The sequence below is a fragment of the Idiotropiscis lumnitzeri genome, chromosome 6 (genome assembly GCF_059441095.1).
Source record: "Idiotropiscis lumnitzeri isolate Australia: NSW breed Sydney's pygmy pipehorse chromosome 6, RoL_Ilum_1.0, whole genome shotgun sequence".
Classification (NCBI taxonomy): Eukaryota; Metazoa; Chordata; class Actinopteri; order Syngnathiformes; family Syngnathidae; genus Idiotropiscis; species Idiotropiscis lumnitzeri.
In genome coordinates this window covers 17,654,345-17,679,534 of record NC_142396.1, presented here as the reverse complement: position 1 = coordinate 17,679,534, position 25,190 = coordinate 17,654,345, and the positions used below count along the sequence as shown (strand labels likewise).

At 40.1% G+C, this 25,190-nt stretch overlaps 1 protein-coding gene across 1 annotated transcript in view; it reads right to left on the bottom strand.

Moving 5' to 3' along the window:
* jph3b (junctophilin 3b) overlaps nt 1–25,190 on the bottom strand; it is a 51,320-nt gene that overhangs the window by 13,904 nt on the left and 12,226 nt on the right. The window contains exons 2-4 of the mRNA XM_088297881.1: nt 20,750–21,236; nt 12,484–12,849; nt 2,267–2,391 (exon numbers count right to left, since the gene is read on the bottom strand). Coding sequence (XP_088154007.1) covers nt 2,267–2,391; nt 12,484–12,849; nt 20,750–21,236 — 978 coding nt within the window. The remainder of the gene's footprint in view (nt 1–2,266; nt 2,392–12,483; nt 12,850–20,749; nt 21,237–25,190) is intronic.

Sequence of the window (25,190 nt, the reverse complement as noted above, 5' to 3'; positions counted from 1 at the left end):
ATTAGGTTTACATAAATATTTCTTTACAGCAATGCTCCACATTTCCATTAGGTAGAGGTAAGGCAACCTGTTTGTCGAAAGGACTTAAAACTGTCAAGAAGAAAATGGATGCTTCCCCTGACCCCAACAAGCTGAGCTGCTTTTCTAATTACTTACAGCCTTGTAATGGCTTAGATTAGCGCTAATTACATATTGTTTTGATAATATAGCTTCTTGTTTGTGTTCTCTTGTAGCGCAATAGTAGTTCTATGTAAAATCTAAATTGAAACAAGTGAGTTCATCACTTAATATTAGTAGAAGCCCAGGCCCGGATGGATTTATCAATTCAGTAAAAAAAACTAAGAAACATTTGGAGATCCACCAGAACTCTGCAAAAAAGTATTTTTTTTGTCCTGAGAAAGAATGGAATTTCATCAAGAGATTTAGGGTTCTCTTTTTTCATCCATCAACCTAGGGGCGTCGTCTCACTGGCATCTCACTGGCCATAGGCAGGCAGGCAAGCGGGCGGGCACACACACTGCAGTGAAAAAGTAGTTGCCTGCTTCCTGATTTCTCAGTTTTTTGCATATTTGTCACTCACAAAGGTTTCATTTCATCAAACCAATTTTAATATTACACGGAAACAACACAAGGTTACATTAAATGCAGTTCCTAGATGTTGATTTTATTTACCAAGGGGGGAAAACTATACAAACCTATTTGGCCCTATGTGAAAAAGTAATTGCCCCCCTTTGTTTACTCACCAAGCAACTGTGACTTACCACAGCTTTGGGAAAGCTGAGTTCAATTTCACAGGCAACACCCAACCACCACCTTTGTTGAATCAAGAAATCATTTAAAGGGAAACTGTTAGACAAAGTAAAGTACTAGGCTACAAAATCTCAACAACAAATGCATCATGACACGATCCAAAGAAATTACAGAAAAAAAATTGGAAAAAAAGTGATTGAAATCAATCAGTCTGGAAAAGGTTTCAAAGCCATTTCCAAGGGTGTAGGACTCCGGCGAACCACAGACTGAGCCATCATTCACAAATGGAGAAAACTGGGAACAAACTGTGGCAAACCTTCCAGGAGTGGTCGACCAACGGAGATTACTTCAAGAGTGCGACGACTATTCACCCAGGAATTCACAAAACACGCTAGAAAACCATCCAAAGAATTGCAGTTAAGGTCAGAGTTCACGACTCCGCTACAAGAAAGACACTGGTCAAAAATGCCATCCATGGGAGGGTTCCCAGGCAAAAAACACTGCTGTCACAAAAGGACACAAAGCTTCAGCTAACATTTGCAAAAAAAGCTTTCTGATGATCCTTAAGTCTTTTGGAGAAATATTCTGTGGACCGTGAAAAAAAGAACTTTTTCAAAGGTGTACATCCTGTTACCTCTGGCTTAAAAATGGGACCACATCTGATAAAAAGAACATGATGCCAACAGTAAAGCATGGCGGTGGCAATGTGATGTTCTGGAGTTGCTTTGCTTCCTCAGAACGAAAACAACTTGCTGTGATTGTCAGAAAAATGTATTCTGTCATTTACCAGAAGATTCTGAAGGAAAAAATGTCCTGCCATCAATTTGTGCCCTCAAACTTAGGTGATCTTGGATCATTCAGCAGGACAACAATCCGAAACAGCGAACAAGTCCACCTCAGAAGGGCTCAAAGTGAACAAAATGAATGTTTTAAAGTCTGGATTTTGATCCAATTGAGATGCTGTGTTGTGATATTCAACAGGCAGTTCATGCAGGAAGACCCTTCAATATGGCAGTGTTGAAACTATTCTGCAAAGAAGAGTGGTCCGACATCCCTTCACAGCAGCGTGAATGACTCATCACCAATTATTGTTAAGATTTGATTTCAGTTATTGCAGCCAAATTTGGCAAAACTCGCTGTTATGTTGAGGGGGCAATTACTTTTCCACATAGGGCCAGAAAGGTTTGTATTGTATTCCCCCTTGGTACATAAAATCATCAGTTAGTTGTCTCAGTGTGATATTAAAATTGCTTTGATGAAATGAAACCATTGTGAGTGATAAATATGCAAAAAAATACAAAAATCCGCAAATACTTTTTCACACCAGCGGGTATTCAACCTGGACACTTACATTCACGTGTAGATGTGCACATGCTGCACAAAAGTGGTGCGCCAGTGCACATAAAATTGAATTTTGCGTCCAGTGTAATAGTAGTAGGACAGTGTCAGTACGCTTTTGGCCTGATGCGCAAACCATATAAGTATCGGTAGATTCTGTGAGTGTGTGTGAACCCACCATTTCCCGAGTGCTGGAAAGAAGGGGAGAACTGCTTGGCAGTGACTCTGGCCATGCGACTCTCCTCTTGAGCTTTCTGAGCCGCACCAACAGCTGACTCTGCTTTACCTTGCGCATGAGCAGTCCTGACGCACAGCAAAGGAAATTTGAAAAAAATGTCAATGGATGAAGAAGTGAGACAGTGCAGCACATGTTTTTGTAGTGAGCTGAGAATGATGGAAATAGAGCCACTTTAATTACTGGACTTCCGCTAAGCACAAAAGTATAAAAGTCAGAGGTATGGCTTTGATTGTCTTTTAAGAATCAAGGAGCATTACACAAAAACTAGACAAAAGATTTTCAAAAAATGTTGAAGAGGAGTGCCACAAACATCAGTAAGCGACCCTTAAATTCTGACGCAAAACTATAAAAAGCATGACCGAGTAACTTAGTTTCTGTCATTAGCGTCAGGATCGAACTGGATGGCACATGCATGCAAAATGCGTATTCATTTTGTGTTTTTCGTCGTCTTCCATAGATGTACGAGTGCTGCACGATATCGGAAAAATTTGCGATATGCTAATTGGTTGTTGAAAATAGAGAGTGATATTGTTGCAATATTTAACACCTTTGTAAAGAAATTACCTTATTATTATCTAATGAAAGAATTAATTTTTTTCAGGCGGCAAAATAAGCAAGCCTAATAAATGAATTGTAATTAGATAATATGTTATGATTTGTAATTTAGAGTTGACATTTTGTTTGTTTGTGTATATTAGTAGTCTCGGAAGGTGAGAGTTCTTGCCATTAACATTTGTGTGAGGCTTCAAATAAAGACTATTCATATGCATCTAAGAACTCTCTATGAAGATCTTGTTCCTGTCAGAGCATTTGTGTCTCATTGTAGAAACTGCCACTCAGACAAATTGAACAACACATGATACTTTTTTCTTCACATTTGTTCAGATACAGTATACTGTTGTTAAACTTTCAGAACATTTATTGTGCAGATCTGAAAACGCAAAATAAAAATTCTGTAATCTATACGGTGCTACATAGTGCCAATGCGCACAACATTGCTTGTGTAAATATGTAATGTATTTTTTGTACTAACATACTTTTGACCTTAAATGCTCCTCCTCATCACTAACATACAGTAGTTCTAGTAAGATTTTCATTTTTCAGATGTGTCATGTATGTCTACTTTGTAGCTGTTGTTTTATTTTCTCTAGACAATGAAGATTTTAATTGACTTTTGGTGAATCTACGCTGTAACAGTTCAGGCTTCTGTTAAAAGTTAATGGGAAAAAAAGGATTTACCAATGTTTATAAGACCAAAATCAAAGGAATGGCAGAAACATGTTTAACCTGGATTTAAAAGCATTTATCTCCGGGCATCTTATTCCATTTGTGTGCAGCAAATGCAGCTTCATCATGATTAATTTGAACTCTGGGTTCCACTAATTGATCCAAGTCTGCAGATTCAGAGCCCAACTAGATTTATAGTCAATCAGCATATCTTGAATGCATTACAGATCAATTGTATGTTTGTACTTTAAATAGACACCCGAAAATGTGGCTGTAGCTCCGCCCCTGTAGCCCCGCCCCTTCCTAAGATACAACCCCAAACAGGGGTTGCCTGAGGCAAGATTTTAACTTGGAACATCTCTACTGAGAGGTGGCAGTGTGTCAACCAATCAACTGTGAACAAATATTTGTAAAGGGCTTGCTTGCTGTATTAGTATTTTTTTAATTTACAGTATATATTGATTTAAAGGGAGGGTCTTTGTCAACAGTCAGGTCCATTTAAATATTTAAAGCTGTCACAGAACATCAGGACGAGAACTGGACAATGTGTGTGAGGTCAACACACACCATAATAATGTACAGTAAATATCAAACATATTACAAATTTTATAGACAATGAATATCAGACATGTTATTTTTGTTACTATACTATATTTGCTCTATTTATTATAGAATTATTATTAGGGTTGCACGATATTGGAAATATGGATGAATAGCGATATCGATATTATTGTTATATTTAACATTTACTGAAAGGAATAACATTTTTATTATCTATTGAAATAAGTAAAATGTTTTTAATCCAACAAAATAAGCATGCTCAATGTATTCTTAGCTAATCAATTCCATTCCCCTCGAAAATAATCGAAATATTGGGTGGTGAAGTACATCTAAGTTTGCATCAGACGAGTCAAATTCAGAAAAAAAAGCAAACAATTATGTAAGAAAATGCTTGCATGTCTTTGCAAAATGCATATTGCATGAGCCAATACCAATTTTTCTTCCGATATATTTTGCAGCCCTAATTATTATACAAAACCTCTTAATGCTAAGAGGAGGGACACATAGGGAGATGGCTGCAGACATCTCTTCCCATCCCTCGTCCCACCCTCTCACCCTCCTCATTTTGCTCTCAGGGTTCAGCAGCCGTCTTGATGCAGTCTTACATGTCGATGGACATTGATTTTCACCTCGCTGCCTCTTTGTTTCTGCTACCCTGATCCACACTCTCTGTCAACCATTCAATGCCAGGCATACACCACTTTATGCAATGGGGAGTGCGCACTCAAAGATGGACAATGCTTTTACTACAAAATCATGTTTCTTTTCTGACAATCACAGTGCAATAAGAAAAGCCTGAATTCATCATGGTCCTCATAACAATACACAATAACAATACCTCTTAGTCATAGTGCTATGGCGTTCACTTTGAAAAAACTGTAAACCTATTATTCAAAGAAGACCAACATTTGGAAAAATCTTTGACCTTCCTGAGCATTCACTTCAACTGAAACAGTCAGCGTGGCAAAATGATTTTCTCTTTACTGGAAAAAAATGTCTGGAAAAAAAAGCAACTTTAAACCTCTTAGTCATTCTCATTACTTCCTGGATGACCGATTTCTTCATCGACAACAACCAATTACTGTAGCAATAAATCAATGTCAATTTATAGAAATTACGCATATGATGAAAGGAAGCATATTTATACCACATGATGTCTCACGTAAGCGGAGAAAGGAGAGATCGAGCAGTGATGGGAAGAATGAGAGGAGAGTAGGTAACAAAGGAGAGACAGAGGTGTCTGATCAGAGGAAACACGCAGTGGGAAACGGGTTTTCCTTATTCAACATCAGTGAATCATTATCATTAAGTGTGAAATCTTAATTACAGACACATTCAAACAACTCGAGAGTTGGAGATGGGGAGAGCGAGCATAATGGCTGTTTTATGACAATTGGACAGATTCTCTTCATTACCTTACTCTGCACCTATGGTCAGAGGAAACAAGCTGTAACCTTGATGCAAGTTATGACCTTAGGTGACCTGCGACACTAAAGACACACTGCCAGCAGGATTTTTGTTTTCCCACCACCAGAGGAAGGTTGAAAAAAGAAGAGAGGGACAGAGAGGGAGAGAAAAAGTCTGTGTGTGCGTGGGTGTGCGGGTGTGTGCGGGGGGTGTGTGTGTGTGAGAGAGAGAGAGAGAGAGAGAGAGAGAACACTTAAACAGTATGTGATTTATGTCACAGTGAGAGAATGATGACAGGAAATGAGGTGTTAGTCTGGTACTGACTCCTCACAGTAAGCCTCATGCCATCATTTCCATCATTTCCGGATACAATATGTCATCGCTGGGGGGCCACACACACCCGACAATATTTTTAGCCTTTATGTAAATATGTTAAATAGCAATAAGCTATAGTTGATTCAGTTTCCCTGTATGCTTCTGTCGTTTTCTCGTATGGTATATCTATTAGGGTAATTTGGGTATTTGCAGATGGGAGACCAGGAAATACCGCGCTGTTCTGCTCTGAAACACACGCATATTTTCAAATAAATGCAAGACCCCAAATATGTCAGTGTTAATAGTCATTTTCATTTGAAGACACTTTCAAAGTCCATAATAAAAACAAGCTATCAGGGCGGAACAGGGTCAGGGGGCACAATTTTTATGAATAGGCCCTGAGGGTCGAAGTCGGAAGGCTAGCCAGATAGATTGACCGGCAAAAAGGGTCAAGTGCCCAGCTCTGACAGCAAAAACAGAGACACATTTACTCATCCATCCATTTTATGAACTACTTATCCTCACTAGTCTGTGCATTGTTGGAAATCGTAATCTGGCGATGAAACTTCACTTGTGCGGCGGTTAGCCTCAAATGCAGGTTCACTGAAGTGTTGGAAATCGGAGCATGTAGCCAGGTTTCCATGTTTCATAAAATACAAAAGTCCTGAACAAAATGATTTCCTGTTAGTTGTACAGTTCAGCCGCTTTGTGTGTTGTAGTTCCGGTCTTGGATGTAGAGAGGCTAGCCGTATTAGCCATTAGCTCATCAGCCATGCTTTTATTTATGTTTCCTCCTCTGCCAACGGCCCCTGGCAGACCCGACACCAATTCGCTGAGGTACTGCTCTCTCGGCCGAGATGTTTGCGGTGAAAAGTCACAACAACTTGTCAATTTGTACTGTAATTCAATGTTGATTGAGTCCACACAATCACTCTCTGGCGTCCAATCTCAAGGCCGGGGCCACGACCATCGGGCTGGCTGACCACTGAGGCTCCAGATGGGACCCAACCAGCGGTGTGTGTGCTCTGGAAAATGTTTTACTCCAAGCTTCAATATTTATGATGAATATGTTTGTGAGTCAAGGAGACTTCGGCTGGTTGTACGTGTTCAACATATGATTGACTTCAGTAGCCACATCGTGAAGTTTGGGCACCTGTGTGCCTAAATTTGGTAAATGTAATATTTTTTCACAAATCTATACTATTGACAGACCACTTGCAAGTAGCAGCTGCATACCACAAAACCAAGCAACAAAGGCAATCCACAGCGTCGTTTTAGTTTGTATTTAACGCCACGCTACAAACTAAACTCACATGTGTGCCAATGAAAGGAACTATTTGTATAGCATTTATTTATTTTTTTTACTGCTGCCCTGCAGTGTTTTATGTTGATTTTGCATGTCTACGTGAGCTGAGGTTGTTTTGTCGTCATCTGTATATAAATGTTTTTAACTACACAGGGCTGGAAAATATTTCCAATGTTTACTAGATGTCGTGTAAACAAGCCATAAATGAGCTCGTCTGGATGGTTTAGATTCTTTTTGCTCTGTTGGGTTCTCACAGGAATTAAAACATTCTGAATTTACTAGTTATAGAATTTATAGGAAAAATACACATAATGAATGTCATTAGAAAATAGCGTGAGATGCTTTCTTTGTTTTTCTTATTTGAAGTGAGGGTGCTGTGGTGTTGCATGTGGTGGTGGTGAGTGCAGTCATCAAGTCTAATAGGATTGGTTCTTTCCTAATTGAGCTCATAAATTCTCTTGCATGCACCCACACAAGGATTGGAGAGTTAACAAGTGCCATTGTAGGGAAAGCTAAAGTGTTTTTAGTTTTTTTGGAGTATCAGATTCCACTTTTCTTCCGTGTTCGCTCATATCTACTTCATTGAGGCAATTATCGGTAACCAAGTATGGACGAGTGACAAATCAGCAGAGATGGGCATTTTGTCCCAGGGATGGAACGGTCCGTCCGTCCTTCCCAGAAGTTTTAAAAAAAAGTCTGACTAAAGCAAGCTCGGAAGTGGTGTTCGGCCATCCCTCAAACAGTCCCTACTCTAAATTGTTCTAGCCACCTTTCCTCTTGCTCTTTTTGCGTGGTCACCAAATGAGAGTGTTTCTTCCTGATAAGCTTCCAATTTCTAAACTTTGTACCACATAAAAGGTTTGTTATTTTCTTTAGTATACCTTGTTGATCGTTTACAGCTGCTTTTTTTGCGCTTCATTGACGAGATAAACATTTATCCATTCTTTGTCTTCCTATATTGAGCTTCCCGCTTTAATCCACGACTTTTTGTTATGTTATTCACTCGCAGGCTTTCCACATACCGCATTGACCTTTTGTCTTTGTCATTTTCATTGCCTCATTCGCTTTTGCAGACTTACTTTTAATTAAAATCATTTTGAAATTTGATTGCCGTGTCGAATTTGCAATGGAATTACGGCTTGTTGCCTAGTAAAATCATTCAAGGAATAAAGGCGAATATTTAAAGGGAAATGCGACCCATTCAATAGCTCAACTCAACTTAATTTATACAGCACTTTCAAAACACAAATGGATACAAGCTTCTTTTTTTTATCACAAATGTTGTCTTATGTATCTAACAGTGCAAAGTTAAAACAACAAGATACAGATACAGACACAGATAATGCTTCTACTTATGAATTTTGTGACTGAAGAAGAGAAGACATGGCCGGTGCACAAGCTGCTGTTTATCTATCGCATAACAATGGGTAATTAAGTTTCATAACGTGGAAGTTTTTATTAAGTAAACGCGCCAATCAACTTAATGAATGGCATCAATCAAGTTTGAAATCTTCACACAGCGTGACAAAACTTGGGTGAGAATTGATTGGTCATTTATTTTTTTGTCATGACTCAATTTATGTAGCTATGTCTTCATTATTGTAAATTGTCTTCATGGCCTCAACCCCAGTGTACGTCTCTGAGGTCCTCCACCCCAACGGACCTGCCAGGTGCGTCAGGTCTGCGTACTGGATGCTACTGGAGATGCAGAGGACTATGTGGAACCTCAGAGGGGATCTTGCCTTTTCTGTTGCCGGTCCTTCTCTCTGAAATGAACTTCAATTAAATGTTAGGCCCCTTAGTGTTAGTTTTTAAAATTCGTTTGAAAACACATTTTTTCCCTCTTTGGCTTTCAACCCAACATGACGCTGTTCTGCTTTTTCATTGTGTATCCTGGTCATGTTTTAGTACCATTGATTTGTGTCTTAATGTTCTGCTTTCACTGTCTTTGTTGTTTTATTATTGCTATTTTATGGCATACTGTATCTAAAGTGCTTTGCTAAACCTGTTGTGAAATGCACCAAATTAATGAAGTTCTATTGCAGGGGTGGGCAAACGTTTTGATTGGAGGGCCACAATGGGCTCTAAAATTTGACAGAGGGGCCGGACCAGGAGCAGTTGGATGGAGTTTTTTGGTAACCTCACCTCATCGGAGAAAAAAAATACTTTTAATTTTAAATGAAAGTGAACAAAAGCATTACAACAAAATATCTGTGTTTGACACACCAGAGTATTTAGAAAATAAAACATTAACAACAACATTGAATTTTTTTCAAGTTCGGCGGGCCGGATTAAAACATTTAACGGGCCGCATGTGGCCCCCGGGCCGTAGTTTGCCCACCACTGTTGTATTGTATTGTATTGTATTATATTGTATTGTATAGTTAGCCAATGGCAAGCAAGTAAAGATATGTTTTTTGTAATACCAGAGCTATAGTCTGTATGCCTGTAACAATCTATACTGAAATAAACACAACTTCAAATAAAATCTGGGGAAAAGAAAAGGGAAACATGGAGACTGTGAAGTTCAGTACATGAACAATGACTGCATATAAGGCGGCAAACTACTTTTGGATTTGCATCCAAAGCTGAGACTGCATTTCAGAATTAAAGCATTAGTTTTTGTTTATTCTTTTATACTGAAGGGAAATTCAATTAACTTCCGCTCTATATTGTGTTTTCATACATGACACCACACCACACTTATGCAACCATGCAAGGGACATGCAGTAGGCAACTTTTTGGGGTCCCTGAGTCAAAGTTGGGGACGGTTTCTGCCTTGCTCAATGACACGTCAACAATAGCCAGGAAGCAAACTAGCATCTTGCCAACAACTACCTGTGGTTTCTTTTGTTTTCTGACCACAGTGATTCAAACAGTGACCTGCCGGTCCAAGCGGCTTGAAGTGTTTTTTCTATAAGTCAGACACCCATGTGCATGTTTTACACTGAATTGGATCGACTGTCATTGCCCTTCAAGTGAGTCACCCCAGTCTTAAGACATGTACTCTAACCTCCCTAATCCTACTTCCACTTTAACTGTAATCCTGTTCTTAATCGGGCAGAGATAAAACAATAAACAGTTCGCCCGCACTGATCCGACAGTAGGACAGGAAAGCACGACCAACAAGATGAGATCAAACCCACACGCAGTACATGAAACATGGGGGGAATTGACGTTCAAAACCGCATTTTTCCATGTCACTGTTGTATATAAACTGCACCGACACAAGGTCGAGACGTTTCACACCCGAGACTCACGTCTCGTCGTTTGTTAACATCAATTGTCGCTCACCGACATGCATTTTATGTGTTTCATGCATCAGCAAGGTAGCAAATATTGAGCGTGTATGCACCACTAACTGCACACGCTCAACCAACGATAGAAAGAAATAAAACTTAATGCGCTCATACACAAGTAGCAGACCAAGGTCAGCTGGCTTTTACATTATAAGCAAACCGTGCTTGAGTGTGTTTGATCTGTATTATGACCATCCCTTCCAAGAGGGACAAACTGGTGATTATGTTGGTCCCATTGATGCCAATTTAGCACTTTTTATCTACATTTGGCAACTTTTCAGGCTACCGTAGCAACTTTTTCTCCAAGAAAGGAGAGAAGTGGAAGACAAAACATGTTTTTTGCGGCCCCACTATTCCAAACACAGCATTCTGGTTATTATTGCGTTTGTGGAATATGATTTAAGCAGCAGAATCCAACCATTTTTTTCCACATCATGGAGCGGTGATTTTGCAACATGCTCTCAACTGAAAATGACATCTCAGGCTCACCTATTGTCCAAGTTTGTTCATGTGACTTTCGCAAATCGTGATGTCACTTTCTGTCGACAGTAAGTGGCAAAAAGACCTGGGATGGATATAAATGGGCTGCTTAATTCATATTCCACAAAAGCAATATTAATCAAAATAATGTGTTTAGACTAGTGGGAGCACACAGAGCATTTCCTTTTTTTCTTCCCCCCTTTAAAATTAGTTTGGAAACGTTTTGCAACTTTGGTGCAGTGACACAAAAGGTAAAATACACACAATGCATGTCGCTTCAGAATAACACAAAACTGAATACATATATATATATATATATATATATATATTATTATTATTATTTTTTTTTTTAAATAAAATCATTTAAAACATACTTCAAAGTGTGTGATTAGTATGTTTGGATGTAAAATACGGTTAACGTGTCATTATCCACACCATTATCCTATACAGGATCGCGGGAGGGTTCCTTGTATTCCTTTCTTGTTTTCTAAAAAGCAAAGGGGACTGCCTGGTTGGTAGATTTTGTTACAACTCTGATGAAGACATTTTGCTGGATCAATGCACTGTGACTTATTGTCGTTGTATTGTGTGACTGTAAGTCTGGTATGCCACGGTAAAACATTAAATATAGTCCCATTCTATAATGGTAGGAATTCATAAATTGATAGTGTGCATTTATGGGCTCTTCATTTTACATCTAGTACTACATTCAGTCATCATTGTGGAGAAATGACCGAGGATTCAGACACAATGTGGGCCTGAATGTCCATTTAAAATATTCACATGGACTTTGATATGTTTTTGGCATCTTGTCAGAAAGAAATGTCTGTAATTTTGTTATTTTTTTGTATCATAGCCATGTAATAGTAATGAATGTAATAATCCACCAATCAATTTTCTATACCACTTATGCTTATTAGTAAGGATGGGCGAGTATTGATACAAGGTATGGTATTGGGCTGATGCCAGCCGTATTTTGGGTACCATCCGCCAATACTTAAATCATAAAAAAATTGAAATCGAGTAAGTCTTCCTCGATTATAGTTGGCGCTATACTCCAGCAGTTTGACACATTGGTGAATTATCATCACTATGTCAGTAAGAAAAGTTCACATTGTGTTGTCATTGTACTAAATAAAATCTTACCATCAAAAACATTAGCGGTATCTGTACTCAATATTGGGGAGGACTCAAAGTAAAATACTTGTACTGGTATCGGTCTGCAAAAAATCTGGCGTTGAACGTGTCTGCTCATTAGAGTCACAGAAGAGTTGGAGTCCATCCAAAGAGACTTTGGACAAGAGGCAGGGTACACCTCGGACCTCCAAGCAATCACATGGCAGATGTAGGCAAATATTCAAACTCAAATTCACACTGAAGGATAATTTAGAGATTTCAATGAATTCAACGTGTTTTTGAATTGTGTGAAGAAGTTGGAGCAGCCATAGAAAACCCTCATGGAGATAACATGCAATCTCCACACGGGAAGAACAGATCCCACATACCTGCCCTCAATCTGTGTTGAAAATGAGAGTCACGAGTTATGTTGCATAATGAACTACCTGGAAAGAGCAATCTCAGCTTTCTGGCGTGCGATGTCGGCTGCCTTCTGTGCTCCCTCCACAGCTCGGTCCACCTTCTCTCTGATCTTACTGGCCCGGAGCGGGATCAGGTTCTTCCTCTTGCCACTCACCAGGATGTTTTGCTTGTACTTCCCCTCCTCTTTGGTTCCGTCAGGAAATGCCGTACAGCCATAGCCGTGGCGTTTGTTGCTGAGCCACTCCCCCTCATATTGCAGCCCATCGGACCGCCGGCTTACTCCGAATCCTGTCCTCTTGTCATTTTTCCACTCCCCACAGTAGGTCTCTGTTGCGGTGGCGTCCACATCGTCATCAGCTCCTGCCAAGTCTGCATCTGCATCTCCAAGGCTAGAAAGATGACCTTAGTTAGGATGATGTTGTTTCATTTAATAATAAACAAGTTTTACAGTAACAAACTGTTTCAAGAACATTAATAAACAGGCTATTTGTTTTTAAATATGGTTGGTTTGGTTTCCGACGCTGTTTTTGGGGTACGGGTAGAGATTGTCAGATGCAAAAAAATTAAAACAGATTAGAAGGAGTTGATAACTCATCAGCAATATCGCAGGTTACAGCGAACTTGGAGTAGATGTATCGCGAGCTGATATTTATACCGGATTGGGGTCCAATATCAGCCCCCCCCCCCCAAAAAAAAAACAGTGTTGCATTTTATTGGTCTAGAGCCAACATCTTCTATATGAACTCTCATAGGCAAGCACAATATGCTCCTGGTGTTGTATCCAGAGGCTGCCGGATCGAGCCCACGGGATCATAACAACCACTCCAGTAAATGAAGCTAATGAAGAAGATGTCAGCGGTGCGGGAGTCACCATATTTTGTTCAATAAATATTGACGCTTACGGTAAAAAAAACAAAATAATAATAATAATCACGAGCGCACGCACTGCTGTCATTCACTTGAGTGAGTGTCGCAATAGGCTCCCTCCGTGGTCCCCCGCACGACGGTCGGGGGCCCGCCTGCCGTGCCCTTTCCTTAAACTCTATTTATACCTTAGCTGCTGGATACTATGAAAGTGAGGACTAAATCGACATTGGATTACAGTACAAATTGACGAGTTGATGAGCACTTTCAACATCTCGGAGGAGAGAGCGTGACCGGTTTGATCTCCGTGGATAGCTACCATGTCTGGCAGACTCTTTCAGTGGTAAAGGTCACGGAAACAAAAGTGGGACTTGGGGGGCTAAATTAGCCACGTATACCTACGCTGTCGAGCTTCTGTGGGTGATTTGGAATTGCTATATTCGTGACTGCTGCATTTTATGTCATGTGTCATGTCATTATCCACACCGCTTATCCTGTGCAGAGTCGCGGGAGGATGCTGGAGCCTATTCCAGCTGACTATGGCCCTGAACTGGTCGCCAGCCAGCCACAGGGTAGACATAGACACCGTCACTGAGTGGGAACTGAACCCACGTTGCCTGCACACAACTCAGGCGAGTGTACCACTACACTATCAGTGACATTGCTGCATTTTATTAATCACTTAAACCTGGCTATCTGCTCAAATCCTCCATACTTCAATGCAACTGTACTTTTCATCTGCATCTCATGAGGTCCAGTGTCGCGCCGACGAAAACTAACAACAACTTTGAGGCACGTTTACGGCCCTGGTGAGGGTAAGTGCTTGAGAAAATGAATAGATGGATAGATCGGTGTCAGAACTGTCACAATAGTCATTAATACTTGTGGGAGGTACGGACATGGCTTGCTGGAAGGGGACATTTGAAATTCCTTTTGAATAGCTTCACTTGAAAATGACCATCAGTATTCAAAATGGGTCCCGCATTTGATTAAAAATGTGCGTCTGCGTAAGTATGTGCATTGTTGAAAGAATCTGTGAGTCATTTATTGTTTGAAGCAGTAAAATTAAATTTACAGTAAAACACTCCCATTCCCAGTCCCGCTGTAATGTTCCTGACGAAATAAAAAAAAAAAAGGGAAAATTAAAATAATGCTTCCAGTGACAACAAAGATGAGAGATATTCAGAGTTGCCAACAAATAGAAATTCATTTCCAGATTCACTTCCTTTAAAAAAATCTTGCCAAGTGGATCAAAGTCGGTCAATATTCTGCAATGACATAATGTGCGCAATATATCAATGACATCATTGATCTGCAAAATAAGACAAACAACCACGTTCACTCCGGCGTCGTTCTGTGCTGCCTTTATGTAGAGGAGCCCAAAAATGAATCTATTTGCGAGTGGAAAGCCTTTGCTTAACCAGAGCCTTGGAGGAACCTCCATACCCTTGACCATTCAATCACAAATAGCGTATTTCTACATTTATATTTTAGGGACTAGTAAAAGTTTATTTTCATCAAAAAGGAACGAGCTACACCATATGTGTTATTTAATTTTAACATTTCTTTTTTCATAATAGCTTTCAACTCTCAGCGCAAGTTAATGTGAACTTTCAGCCATGCAAATCTCAAAATGCAGACAAAAACACGAAAGCCATTGAATGCAGTTTGATGAACGGAAATGGCCCTAAAGCTGAGATGATACAAGGTACACTGGCTTGTGTGAGGGCACTGAGGGATTTGTTGCTGCTCTGTGATGGTGTCTATGTGTGCCCTGTGACTGGCTGGCGACCAGTTCAGGGTGTAGGCCGCCACACCAAATTTTGAACATGTTAAAATTTTTGGGCGACAAGAAAAACTGATTGAGACCAGTAAAATTGTTGCCAAACTTTGCGACCGTTTGCGACCTTGAATGAACCCTGACGAAAAAACAACATTCGCTAGGTGTGCTCACAGTTGCAAACTTTTCATCGCTCAGTGAGGTACGCCCTTTTTTAATCTTTGTCACGCCTACAGTCTGTCAAACTATGTCCTTGCAGTCCGTGGTGCAAAAATAGATTGGGTACTGGACATCTGACCTAGCAGATCACAAACTGCAAGTCCGACGTGGCCAATTCATTTTTTGAACATGCTCAACTCACTTGTGTTAAATATGAATTTAATATCTTTTTATATGTAACTAGGTGAACTTTACTCCTTAATAAATGTAGCAACATCCCTTTAAGAGTAGAGCTGGGTAAAGTCCTGTGAGAGCACGTATCCCGAATGAGACCAGTAAGGACTCATGCCCGCGAAGATCGAGGGGCTCAGAGTTATCTGTCCTGTTGATTGCCAAACAATAGCACTGTAATCGTCATTATGGCCTGGAAGATATTAAGGTAATCAGCAAATTAGTTTACAATTACCGTATTTTCCAGTCTATAAACCGCACATGCATAAAAAAAAAAAAAAAAACGATATACGCACCACAGTTTTCTATGTTGAAAAAAAATTGTTGTTTACTGCATGTACAGAAGGATTTGGTACTGTGAATCCAAATAAAGGTAAAGAAACTGATTCTTAAAACAGTGCTTTTTAACACGGCAACAACTTTGCTTATTAAAACAGAACAGACGCAAGAGAAAGAAAAATAATGTAGATTTATTTAGCGTATTTTCGGAATTATCAAGCGCCCGTACCGGTGAAAGAAAACTCCACAGAAAAGCCACACCGCCACATGGTTCAATATCGAGGAGAAAAGTAGAAGATAGTCCGGAAAATATGGTAAGCAGATGTCGTGATATATTTAGATGGATGATTTATTTGTTTGTTGTAATTTTTGTTTTGGGAGGCTGAACGCTGCTGTGCTGTGGGTCATGTGAACAGCAGTAAAGCGTAAGCGATCTGGAATTTCTTAACATGATGTAAATGTTTGTTTTTCTGACTGTGGAATTAAATACACTGTTTTGTTGTGTGCCATTCCGAGGGGAGATTTTGTGTATTGCTTTTCATGTGTGTCTCATGCGTAAAACACAAAGTGCTGAGTAAGTAAATGTGTCCGCCTCTCGCACACACTGGGCTGGAATGTTTCATTAGTTATGCACTTTGTAGTTACAAAGAGTCTATTGTGGCTTCAGCAAGCCACTACGGTTGTCTATTATGTCATTTTCGATTACAATACTGTCATCTTTTGTATTCCTGGCACTATTTGGTTTATGACAATAATACTGTCAAAGAGGATTAATATTCAATCGAGAAGACCAGAGAACATCTTGACTTTTGTTAAGCGCCAATTTCAGTTTTTCATTATATTAATGCTGTAAATATTTTTATTTTCAGTCGGGAATGAAGCCCATTTAAAAGTCATTTTGTGCTTGGTCAAGTCCTTCCACAGATCTGGCCACATATAAAACAGTCAATTGTATTATTTTCATAATTGTGCAGCCGTGGTACATTGTTGTAATTAGGAAATAAAAAGTGAAACCTGAAAAAATACTTTACGTAAATTAGAATCTTTGTCCAGTTGCGCTACAAGTCTTAAAGGGGAAGTCAACTCAAAAATTTTCTTTACAAGAATATGTTCTATGTTTCCATTTTCCTGCTGAAAAAAATACCTATTGTGAGCTTGTTACTGGAAAAAAAATATTTATAAATCAGCTATAAGACATTTAATTTCTTTGCTACAATTTTTGAAACATGTCTGACCCCCTTTACTATCTGAGCTCCTCCACCCTTATTCACCTGCTCGGTGCCTCAGGTGTGCGGAGCAGACGCTATTAGAGATACAGAGGACTAAGCAAAGGCTCAGATGGGTTCGAGCCTTTTCCGTTGCCGGCCCCTCTCTTAAGAACGACCTCCCGCTAAATGGTAGGAAAGCTCCCTCGCTTTCCATCTTTAAAACTCATCTTAAAACTCATTTTTATTCTTTGGCTTTTGGCTCAGCATGATACTTGCTTTTTGGTTTTACTGTTTTTGTGCGTTTTAGTGTCTTCATTATTAATTGTTTTCATTGTTTGTTGTTGTATGATTTACTGCTACAGTACTGTGTATACAGTGGTTAAAGTGCTTTATAAATCCAGTTGAGTTGAGAAGGTTTATAAATGTACTTTTTTCCTTTAATTTTCTTGTTGGGACATACTACACAAATGACCTTATTTTTGTTTTAAACGTGAAATTAAAATGTGAAAGTCAAAATAGACAAATAACAAGGAGGAGTAAAGTTATTCACTTCTTCTTACTCCCCTTTGAACATTTTGTTTCTTCTTTTAAATCTTTTTACTTTCTACTGACAAATATTAAATATAAATAAAACAAACAAAATGGACCATTTTGACCTCAGCGGTTCCTTAAAATGGACTTTCTCACACTTTTTGAGAAGTGTTCCATCCCTTTGCAACCCTAATCAGCAAATACCACAAGAAAATTGTCACGCCATCCTTTCATTATAACCCCCCCAAAAACGCATTAGGAATCCACGTGTGCATCTGTTTCTGGGTCCATCCACTTTGCCACTTTCAAGAAGCCAGATAAGCTTTTGTCAACCACTCACCCCACAAACAGGTTTAGAGCTGCTGACAGCGGTGTTTAGCATACAGTGCTTGTCAGTCTGCTTAGTGCCTTTAAAAATAAACCACCTCAATCCTGAATGCCTGGGATTTGACACTGAGGATTTCAAGAAGTGTGGAACTTTCCACGTTCCAAAAAAACAAAAAAAAAAAAGGATCTTACTGTATGACGAATGCAGCCTGTGAACAACTTCAGCTTTTTCTTTCTCGCATCTCTTTTTACAGCTGTAGTATTGTGTTTAAGAATTACAGAGCGCTTAGGTATGCATGACAGCTAAATTATAGTGCAGGCCTGTAAGATGAAGGTTTTGCAAGCAGTTTATGTACAGGCCTCAAGAAATACATTAATTAATAAAAAATGAAAATAACAAAAATGTTTAAAAACCGAAACAGAAATGGACAAAATCCAGATTTTATCATTTTCAATCCATCCATCCATTATTTGTACCGCTTCTCCTCACGAAGGGGGTCGAGGAGGGGGTGCTGGAGCCTAGCCCAGCTGTCATCGAGCAGTAGGCGGGGTACACCCTGGACTGGTCGCCAGCCAATCGCAGGGCACGCAAAGAGGAACCCTCACACTCATACCTAGTGTTCAGTCAACCTACCATGCATGTTTTTGGAATGTGGGAGGAAACCGGAGTACCCGGAGAAAACCCACGGGGAGAACATGCTAACTCCACACAGGAAGGCCAGAGCTGGAATCTATCCCACGACCTCTGCACTGTGAGGCCATCATGGATGGAATTTGAATAAGGAATTTGAAATTTAATTCACCAATTTAGCCACGAATTTGCGGCAGCTCTCTTGGCTTCTCGTAGAAGGAAAAAATGAATGAAACATAACACAGTACACACAGGGCTCTATATTTTTGACAGTTATAAATCTAGTGTGGTGACGTAAATCTGTACGTCGGCAGGTTCAACCGGGGCCTGGTAATTTCGCAGTCCACCACAAACTGGCCAACTAGGTAGGTTTGCAGAGCTGTGCGCATGAACACAGCTGACTTAAATAGCCAATCAAATCTCCGCCCTTTCCCTTTGAATGAAGCGCACATGTCACACGCTGACGGTCTCATATCCGTACAGTGAAGAGGGCACTTTGAGAATGGCCCACCCTTGCGTGCCTCCCCGCACTCTCAATAATAATAATAATATTAGTAATAATAATACAAAGGAAAAAAACCACTAATTCATTCAATTACCGTATTTTCCAGACTAGTCGCTCCGGAGTATAAATTGCACTGGATTGTAAATCGCATTTTTGTGGGTAATTCATTTTACAAAATGCGAGCTCAAAAACAGAAATTTCATCTTGGAAGGCAAGTTATAACATTAATAAAATAATACAGCACAGCCAGAATAGGTGTCAGATATGCTACCACAATGATGATTCTTGAGCAATGCGAAAAATAAACACAAACAGGTGTCCAGTGTTAATGTTAATGTTTTTGGGACACCGCTGTCCGTGCTTTGATCGAGAGGTGGCTGGGTTGCATTTAGTAGAAGCACCAAGAAGTCCTCCCGCAAAGTCCTTTATATTCATCGGCCTGGCAACGAACTGAGCGTGGAAACGTACCGTAACTGCACTCTCACGCAGCACGTTGTTCAAACAGCCACAGGTGAACTTGTTCCTCTAGCTGTGGCCATCTAGCTTCATCTTTTTTGTTTTGTTTTCTTCATTGCAGTAAAAGTCGCCACCGCTGTTCCCCACTGCCTAACAATTTTCTCATTCACTCCAAACTTTCTCTCTGCCGCTGGATTACGATTTTAGTTGCAAATTTCACTACTAGCAGCTTTGTAATATGCAGAATATGATTAATTCACTTGAGGGGCATTTGTGTTCAGTCGTTCTCAGTTGTCTTTGGAAGAAGTAGGAGATATCGGTGCATACATCTCAAGTGCCCTCTCTTGCCTGTTTATGAAGTTACAGTTTTATTTTTCATCTATAAGTTGCTCCAGAGTATAAGTCGCAGGACCAGCCAACCTATGAAAAAAACTCTGACTTATAGTCTGTAAAACACGCAAATCTATTTCTACATTCACTAGCCCAAAAATCAGGAGATGCCAGCTTTTGTACTCCTCAGCAGATGCACTTTCTCCGAAAATGAACAAATTTGGTAAAGATATGCTGTATTATGAAAAGTGTGGCTTTTTAAATGCTTGTTTACAAATACTTTGATTTCTGGGGACTCTGTCAACATATCAAGTGGGAAACTAAACAGCCAACAGAACTTATGGAACAGATAAAGATTCTCTCAGGAATACTTTGTATGGAAACCAATCGCAGTGGAGAAGAAGTAGTAGCAGCACCAGTAGAGCGGTCATCCTGCTTCAAGGCAAAGCGAGCTCGAGGGAAACTAATTACGTATATTGTGTGTGCGTGCGTGTGTGAATATCTTTGAGAAGATTGTCTAAAAAAAAAATAAATGAGCGTGCCCACTGATCCACATAAGCACATTAAACAATTTACACGCAGATTTGAATATTTACAAATGATAAGTCGTGATATATGCTCACACAACATTAACAGATATGTGTAAATTGCGTATATATGTGGATGTCAAAATGAAAATGAAAATCACAAATATATTTGTGTGAATAATTGTAATTTCTCTTCCAATGATTTGGAACCTAGTCTGGGCCTCGATCTGCAAATTCCAAGGACGATGCGGAAGAAATATCAAGATCGCTTGCTTTGTTGCAGCATCGTAGCTCCCTTATTCGTCATGTTAACGAACGCCATAGTGGCGGGTGAGCAGTGGCTCATTTGCATAAGAGGTCGTCACGTCCGAAAAGAGCCGGAGAGTTTTTATGAAGTTACCAAAATCCGGTTTTAAAAGGACACATTATAATTCTTCACTACGCCTGGTGTAATTCCCTACCTGATGGTCGAGTTAATGTCCGACGCAGCTGAAGACACCGTACTCATCCCAGCTTCACTCCTGAACGAGCTCTGCTTAGACCTTTGAGAAGCCAGAGAGCTCCTGGACTCAGACTTCCTCAGCTTAAGCCCGGACAAAATTGACCTCCTGAAGAGTCCACTCTTCCGTTTTCCCTTTAGGAGCTCAGTTTCACTGTGTGCCGTCAGTACGAAGCCCCCTCGAGACACTGCAGGACTACTGCCGCTGCTTCCTGTGCTGCACATGGAGACGCTGGTGGACAAGGTACCAGGAAGAGGGGGAGGAACAGGAACTACTGCGCCACTCCGGTCAAGTAGAGCTGTACCGTTACTCTGTTCCGAGCTGGAGCGAAGGGAGTTGATGGAGGTACGGAGAGGGGAGCGAATGACGGCCGCCATGCCATATGGGACACTTTGGCGTACACCATAGCCGTGTCGCATGCCACCAACCCACTGGCCCTGAAATGTGCCTGGAGAAAGACAAAAAAAAAACATTCAGCAAATAATTTTGCAGTAGTTATATTTATTTCCTTGTCGGGCTTCCAACCTTCTTTTGACTCAGAATTGGACATGATAAGAAGTAGAAAAGAAAAGCTTTATATTCCATTACAGGTATCCTCTGGTCACAATATTGTTTTGTTGTCTTTGAGGTGCAAAACTCACTAGCCTCTCTTTAAGTGCCCAGCATAGATCTAGTGTGAGGCGTACTGTATTATTATTTTCACTGACACGTGCAACTGAGCATGGTGTGGCGGATTTGAAAAAGGGCATTTTACGCCATTGTGGGTGTGAACACAACCGACTTTAAATGCACAGTGAGGGCTGTGCTGACAGTTCTTGATATGGTGAAAGAAGAATCTGCTTTGCTCTTGTCCTGGTCGAGGCGAACATTGTACATTAATAAGATATTGTAAGCATGGGTGGAAGTCGGCCAGGATGATCACAGATCACCGATGAGAAATGGGTATGTCTGAGTGATACCCCCTCCACAGTTGTGCCGTGGCCCGTGGGATGATTAGAAACGTGCTAATAATGATGAATTAAATGACTTGATTTGTGCAGTGATACAAATGGTTCAATTCACTCTGGTCATATTATCATATTTCTAAATGAAACATGATGACATGCATGACTCATGTCCGATGGAGCTATGAATCTGTCTACCTGTGCACTGATTGAATTCACTAAAATCGAGTTCAACAAGTGCTCTACGTTGTGCCAATGCAACAAAAAGCAACACAAAATATCAGTTTTATGGGCTATTGTGTTCATACGAATACGTCTAAAGTTCTAAAGATTACGGGCCTTGTAGAATTTTAAACAAATCAGTTGATGTTCAAAACACACAAGAATTTGCTTCCAGCATGTATCCCAAAAATGTTCTGCACAAGAGAAGGAATGTACAACCTTACAACCTGAGAGAAAAAAAAAAACATGTTCCCAAACGACTCGATGAGCAGGTGTCTCTCATAACGGGATGTAGTCTAAATTGATGAAGAAATCAAAGCTGTCAGAAAAACTAGTGACATTCAAAAAGCTTTAGAAAAATTATTTTCTGCAGAAATATGTACAGGATAGGGGCGGCACAGTCGGCGACGGGCTATCACGATGGCACAGTGCAGAGGTCGTGGGTTCGATTCTGGCTCCGGCCTTCCTGTGTGGAGTTTGCATGTTCTTCCCGTGTCTGTGTGGGTTTCCTCCGGGTACTCTGGTTTCCTCCCACATTCCAAAAACATGCATGGCAGGTCGATTGGACACTCTAAATTGCCCCGAGGTATGAGTGTGAGCGCGGATGGTTGTTGGTCTTTGTGGGCCCTGCGATTGGCTGGCAACCAGTTCAGGGTGTACCCCTCCTACTACCCAAAGACATCTGGGATTGGCTCCAGCACCCAGCTACCCTTATGAGGCGAAGCGGTACATATAATGGATGGATGGATGAATATGAACAGGATTAAATTAAAACCACTTGAGGTCAAATCCGACGCTCTTGCTCAACACAGTAGCATATAGCAACCGTCACTTTTCCTGACTAGGCGATGTTCCTGGACTGAGAAGTAGGAAGAAATTCAACAAATAAACGTCATGAAGGCGAACATATACTGAACAAATCCAAACAAGACCGTCTGATGGGATGTCCATAATGGGAAGTCGCCTCTGCCCTCTACACTGCACTTTATATTGTCTCCAAATACAGTAACATTGTCCATAACAAGCAGAGAGGTGCTCCGCTCCTGTCAGTCATTGCATTCTTTCATACCAACTGATATTGCATAACACACATTCGCTGCCGCACGATAGGACTTATATCTCAATGTTGCTGAAAAGTAGGGCATCTCGGTGTGTGCGTGCGTGTGTGAGTGTGTGTGTTTCCATCATTCTGCCTCTCGCTCAACCACACACACACACACGCACACACTCTCTCTTGCAAACGGAAGTGTGTCCCAATAGAGTACAAGTGATCCATCCAGTCTGCCGTAGCTGTGATGTAACAGGTCTGTGAATCATTCTGTGGCAAACGCATAAACCAAACTACATGACCATATAAGGACTGCAACTACGCCGCCTCTCTCTGTCGTAAACGCACTTAACCATTTCCCTGGTGGGTTTAAGTGTCACTGAAGTGGGAAGTGCTGAATGAAGCCATTTTTCTAAGCCAATTGTATTGTTGCTTGCGAACAAAGTCACACAATAACAACATGCATCTAGAAGGGCTGTTAAAAACACAGTGCAATGAAACCCTGCTATCTCACGGTTTATCCTATACATGCCCACCTATGAATACCTATGAATTTCATTTTATGCTCATTTTACTCTGTAAGTGTGATTGCTCGGTGTGTTGACGTAGCAGTTGTTTGAAGGTTTGTAATTACCGTAACATCTATGCTAATTTCCATAGTCCGCCTGTGGCATTTATCATGATGGGTTAATATTAACCCAATATTAATTAATAATATTTTTTTTTTAATGAAATGATGCGCTTTGGTCAAACAGTTTGTGTTTGAATATGCATGTTAAATTCAGTTTTGTTTTATGTGTCAATATTCTAGTAAAAGTCCTCTCCTCATTTTCACAGGGTAAATTTGTGGGAGAACAGGTGCTCAGGGTTACTTGGTATGTTTTGCTAAGTTTAAATGTGTTCACCGTATTATGGTTTGAAGGCCTATCCTTATCATTGGGGCAGCATCTTCTCAACTCTCTCACCAATAGATAAACACCTGTGTCCTGGACATCTGGCCCAACACATCTGCTGAGGCCTTTGTAATCATGTCAGCATGCAGCTGTACGACCATATGATCAAATCAGATCAAAGTAAATACAAGCACCCATGAAACAGTATGATAAGATTAGCATTTTATTAAACGTCTGCTACAAAGCTTTGTCAATCGAAGGCGGCTGGGGCTGGTTTGAAATGAATGCATGAGGCAGCAAAATAAAACACACAAACCACAAAAAATCTAATGAAAAAAAAAGAAAAAATCCATAATGCAAAAAAAAAAATGGGGTTGCCCTTCATATCTGCTTTAAATTGGTTTACTTATGCAGAATGACACAAATGTCACCTCATATTCCTCAGAACCAAAATAAATATATTATTAGAACCATAATGTAAAACTCAGCAAAAATACAGAAAGTAAAGTGGTTGCACCTGAGATAGCATCTGAAGTCTTCACTTTATTTTGTGCCCACACTAGTCTAAACAAGGCCTTCTGATCAATATTGCATTTGTGGAATACCAGTTGAGCAGCAAAATTGTATCCATTTCAATGGGGGGGCCGTTTTGCTACTTGCTGTTCGACTGAAAATGACATCACGGTTGCTTATGGTTCAGGTAACAACCAATCACAGCTTAGCAGGTGAGCTATGATTGGTTAATGAATGCTTACAGGAAGAAATTTAAAAAAAAACAGCACCGAACAGCACAAAGAAACAAATCAAAAATGGGGAAATGTGAACATGGGACAATCTCCGTAGAGAAAATTGTAGATGCAACACTGGAAGAATTAATCCATAATCAATCGTCCTACTTCCTTGGCCACAAATTCTAATCCATATCGTAATTATTTTCACACCATTTCAGAAAACTGGTTGATCATTGGTTGACCTAATGCTGCTCACATTTCCCTTTGTTAGAAAAAAATCAAGATTCGCCTGGGAAATAAAACATCTAATGGTAAAGCATTACAGCGAAATATGCTAGACATTTTATGACAACAAAATGTTTTGCATGTAAAAACGTAGACCAGAGGTGGGCAAACATTTTCATTGGTGGGCCACAATGTTCGAAAATTTGACAGAGGAGCAGATGGACGGGGTGTTTTGGTAACCTCACCTCATCAGAGAAAAAAAAATACATTTAATTTTAAATGAAAGTGAATGAAAGCATTACACCAATAAATATGTATTTGAAAAACACATTATTTAGA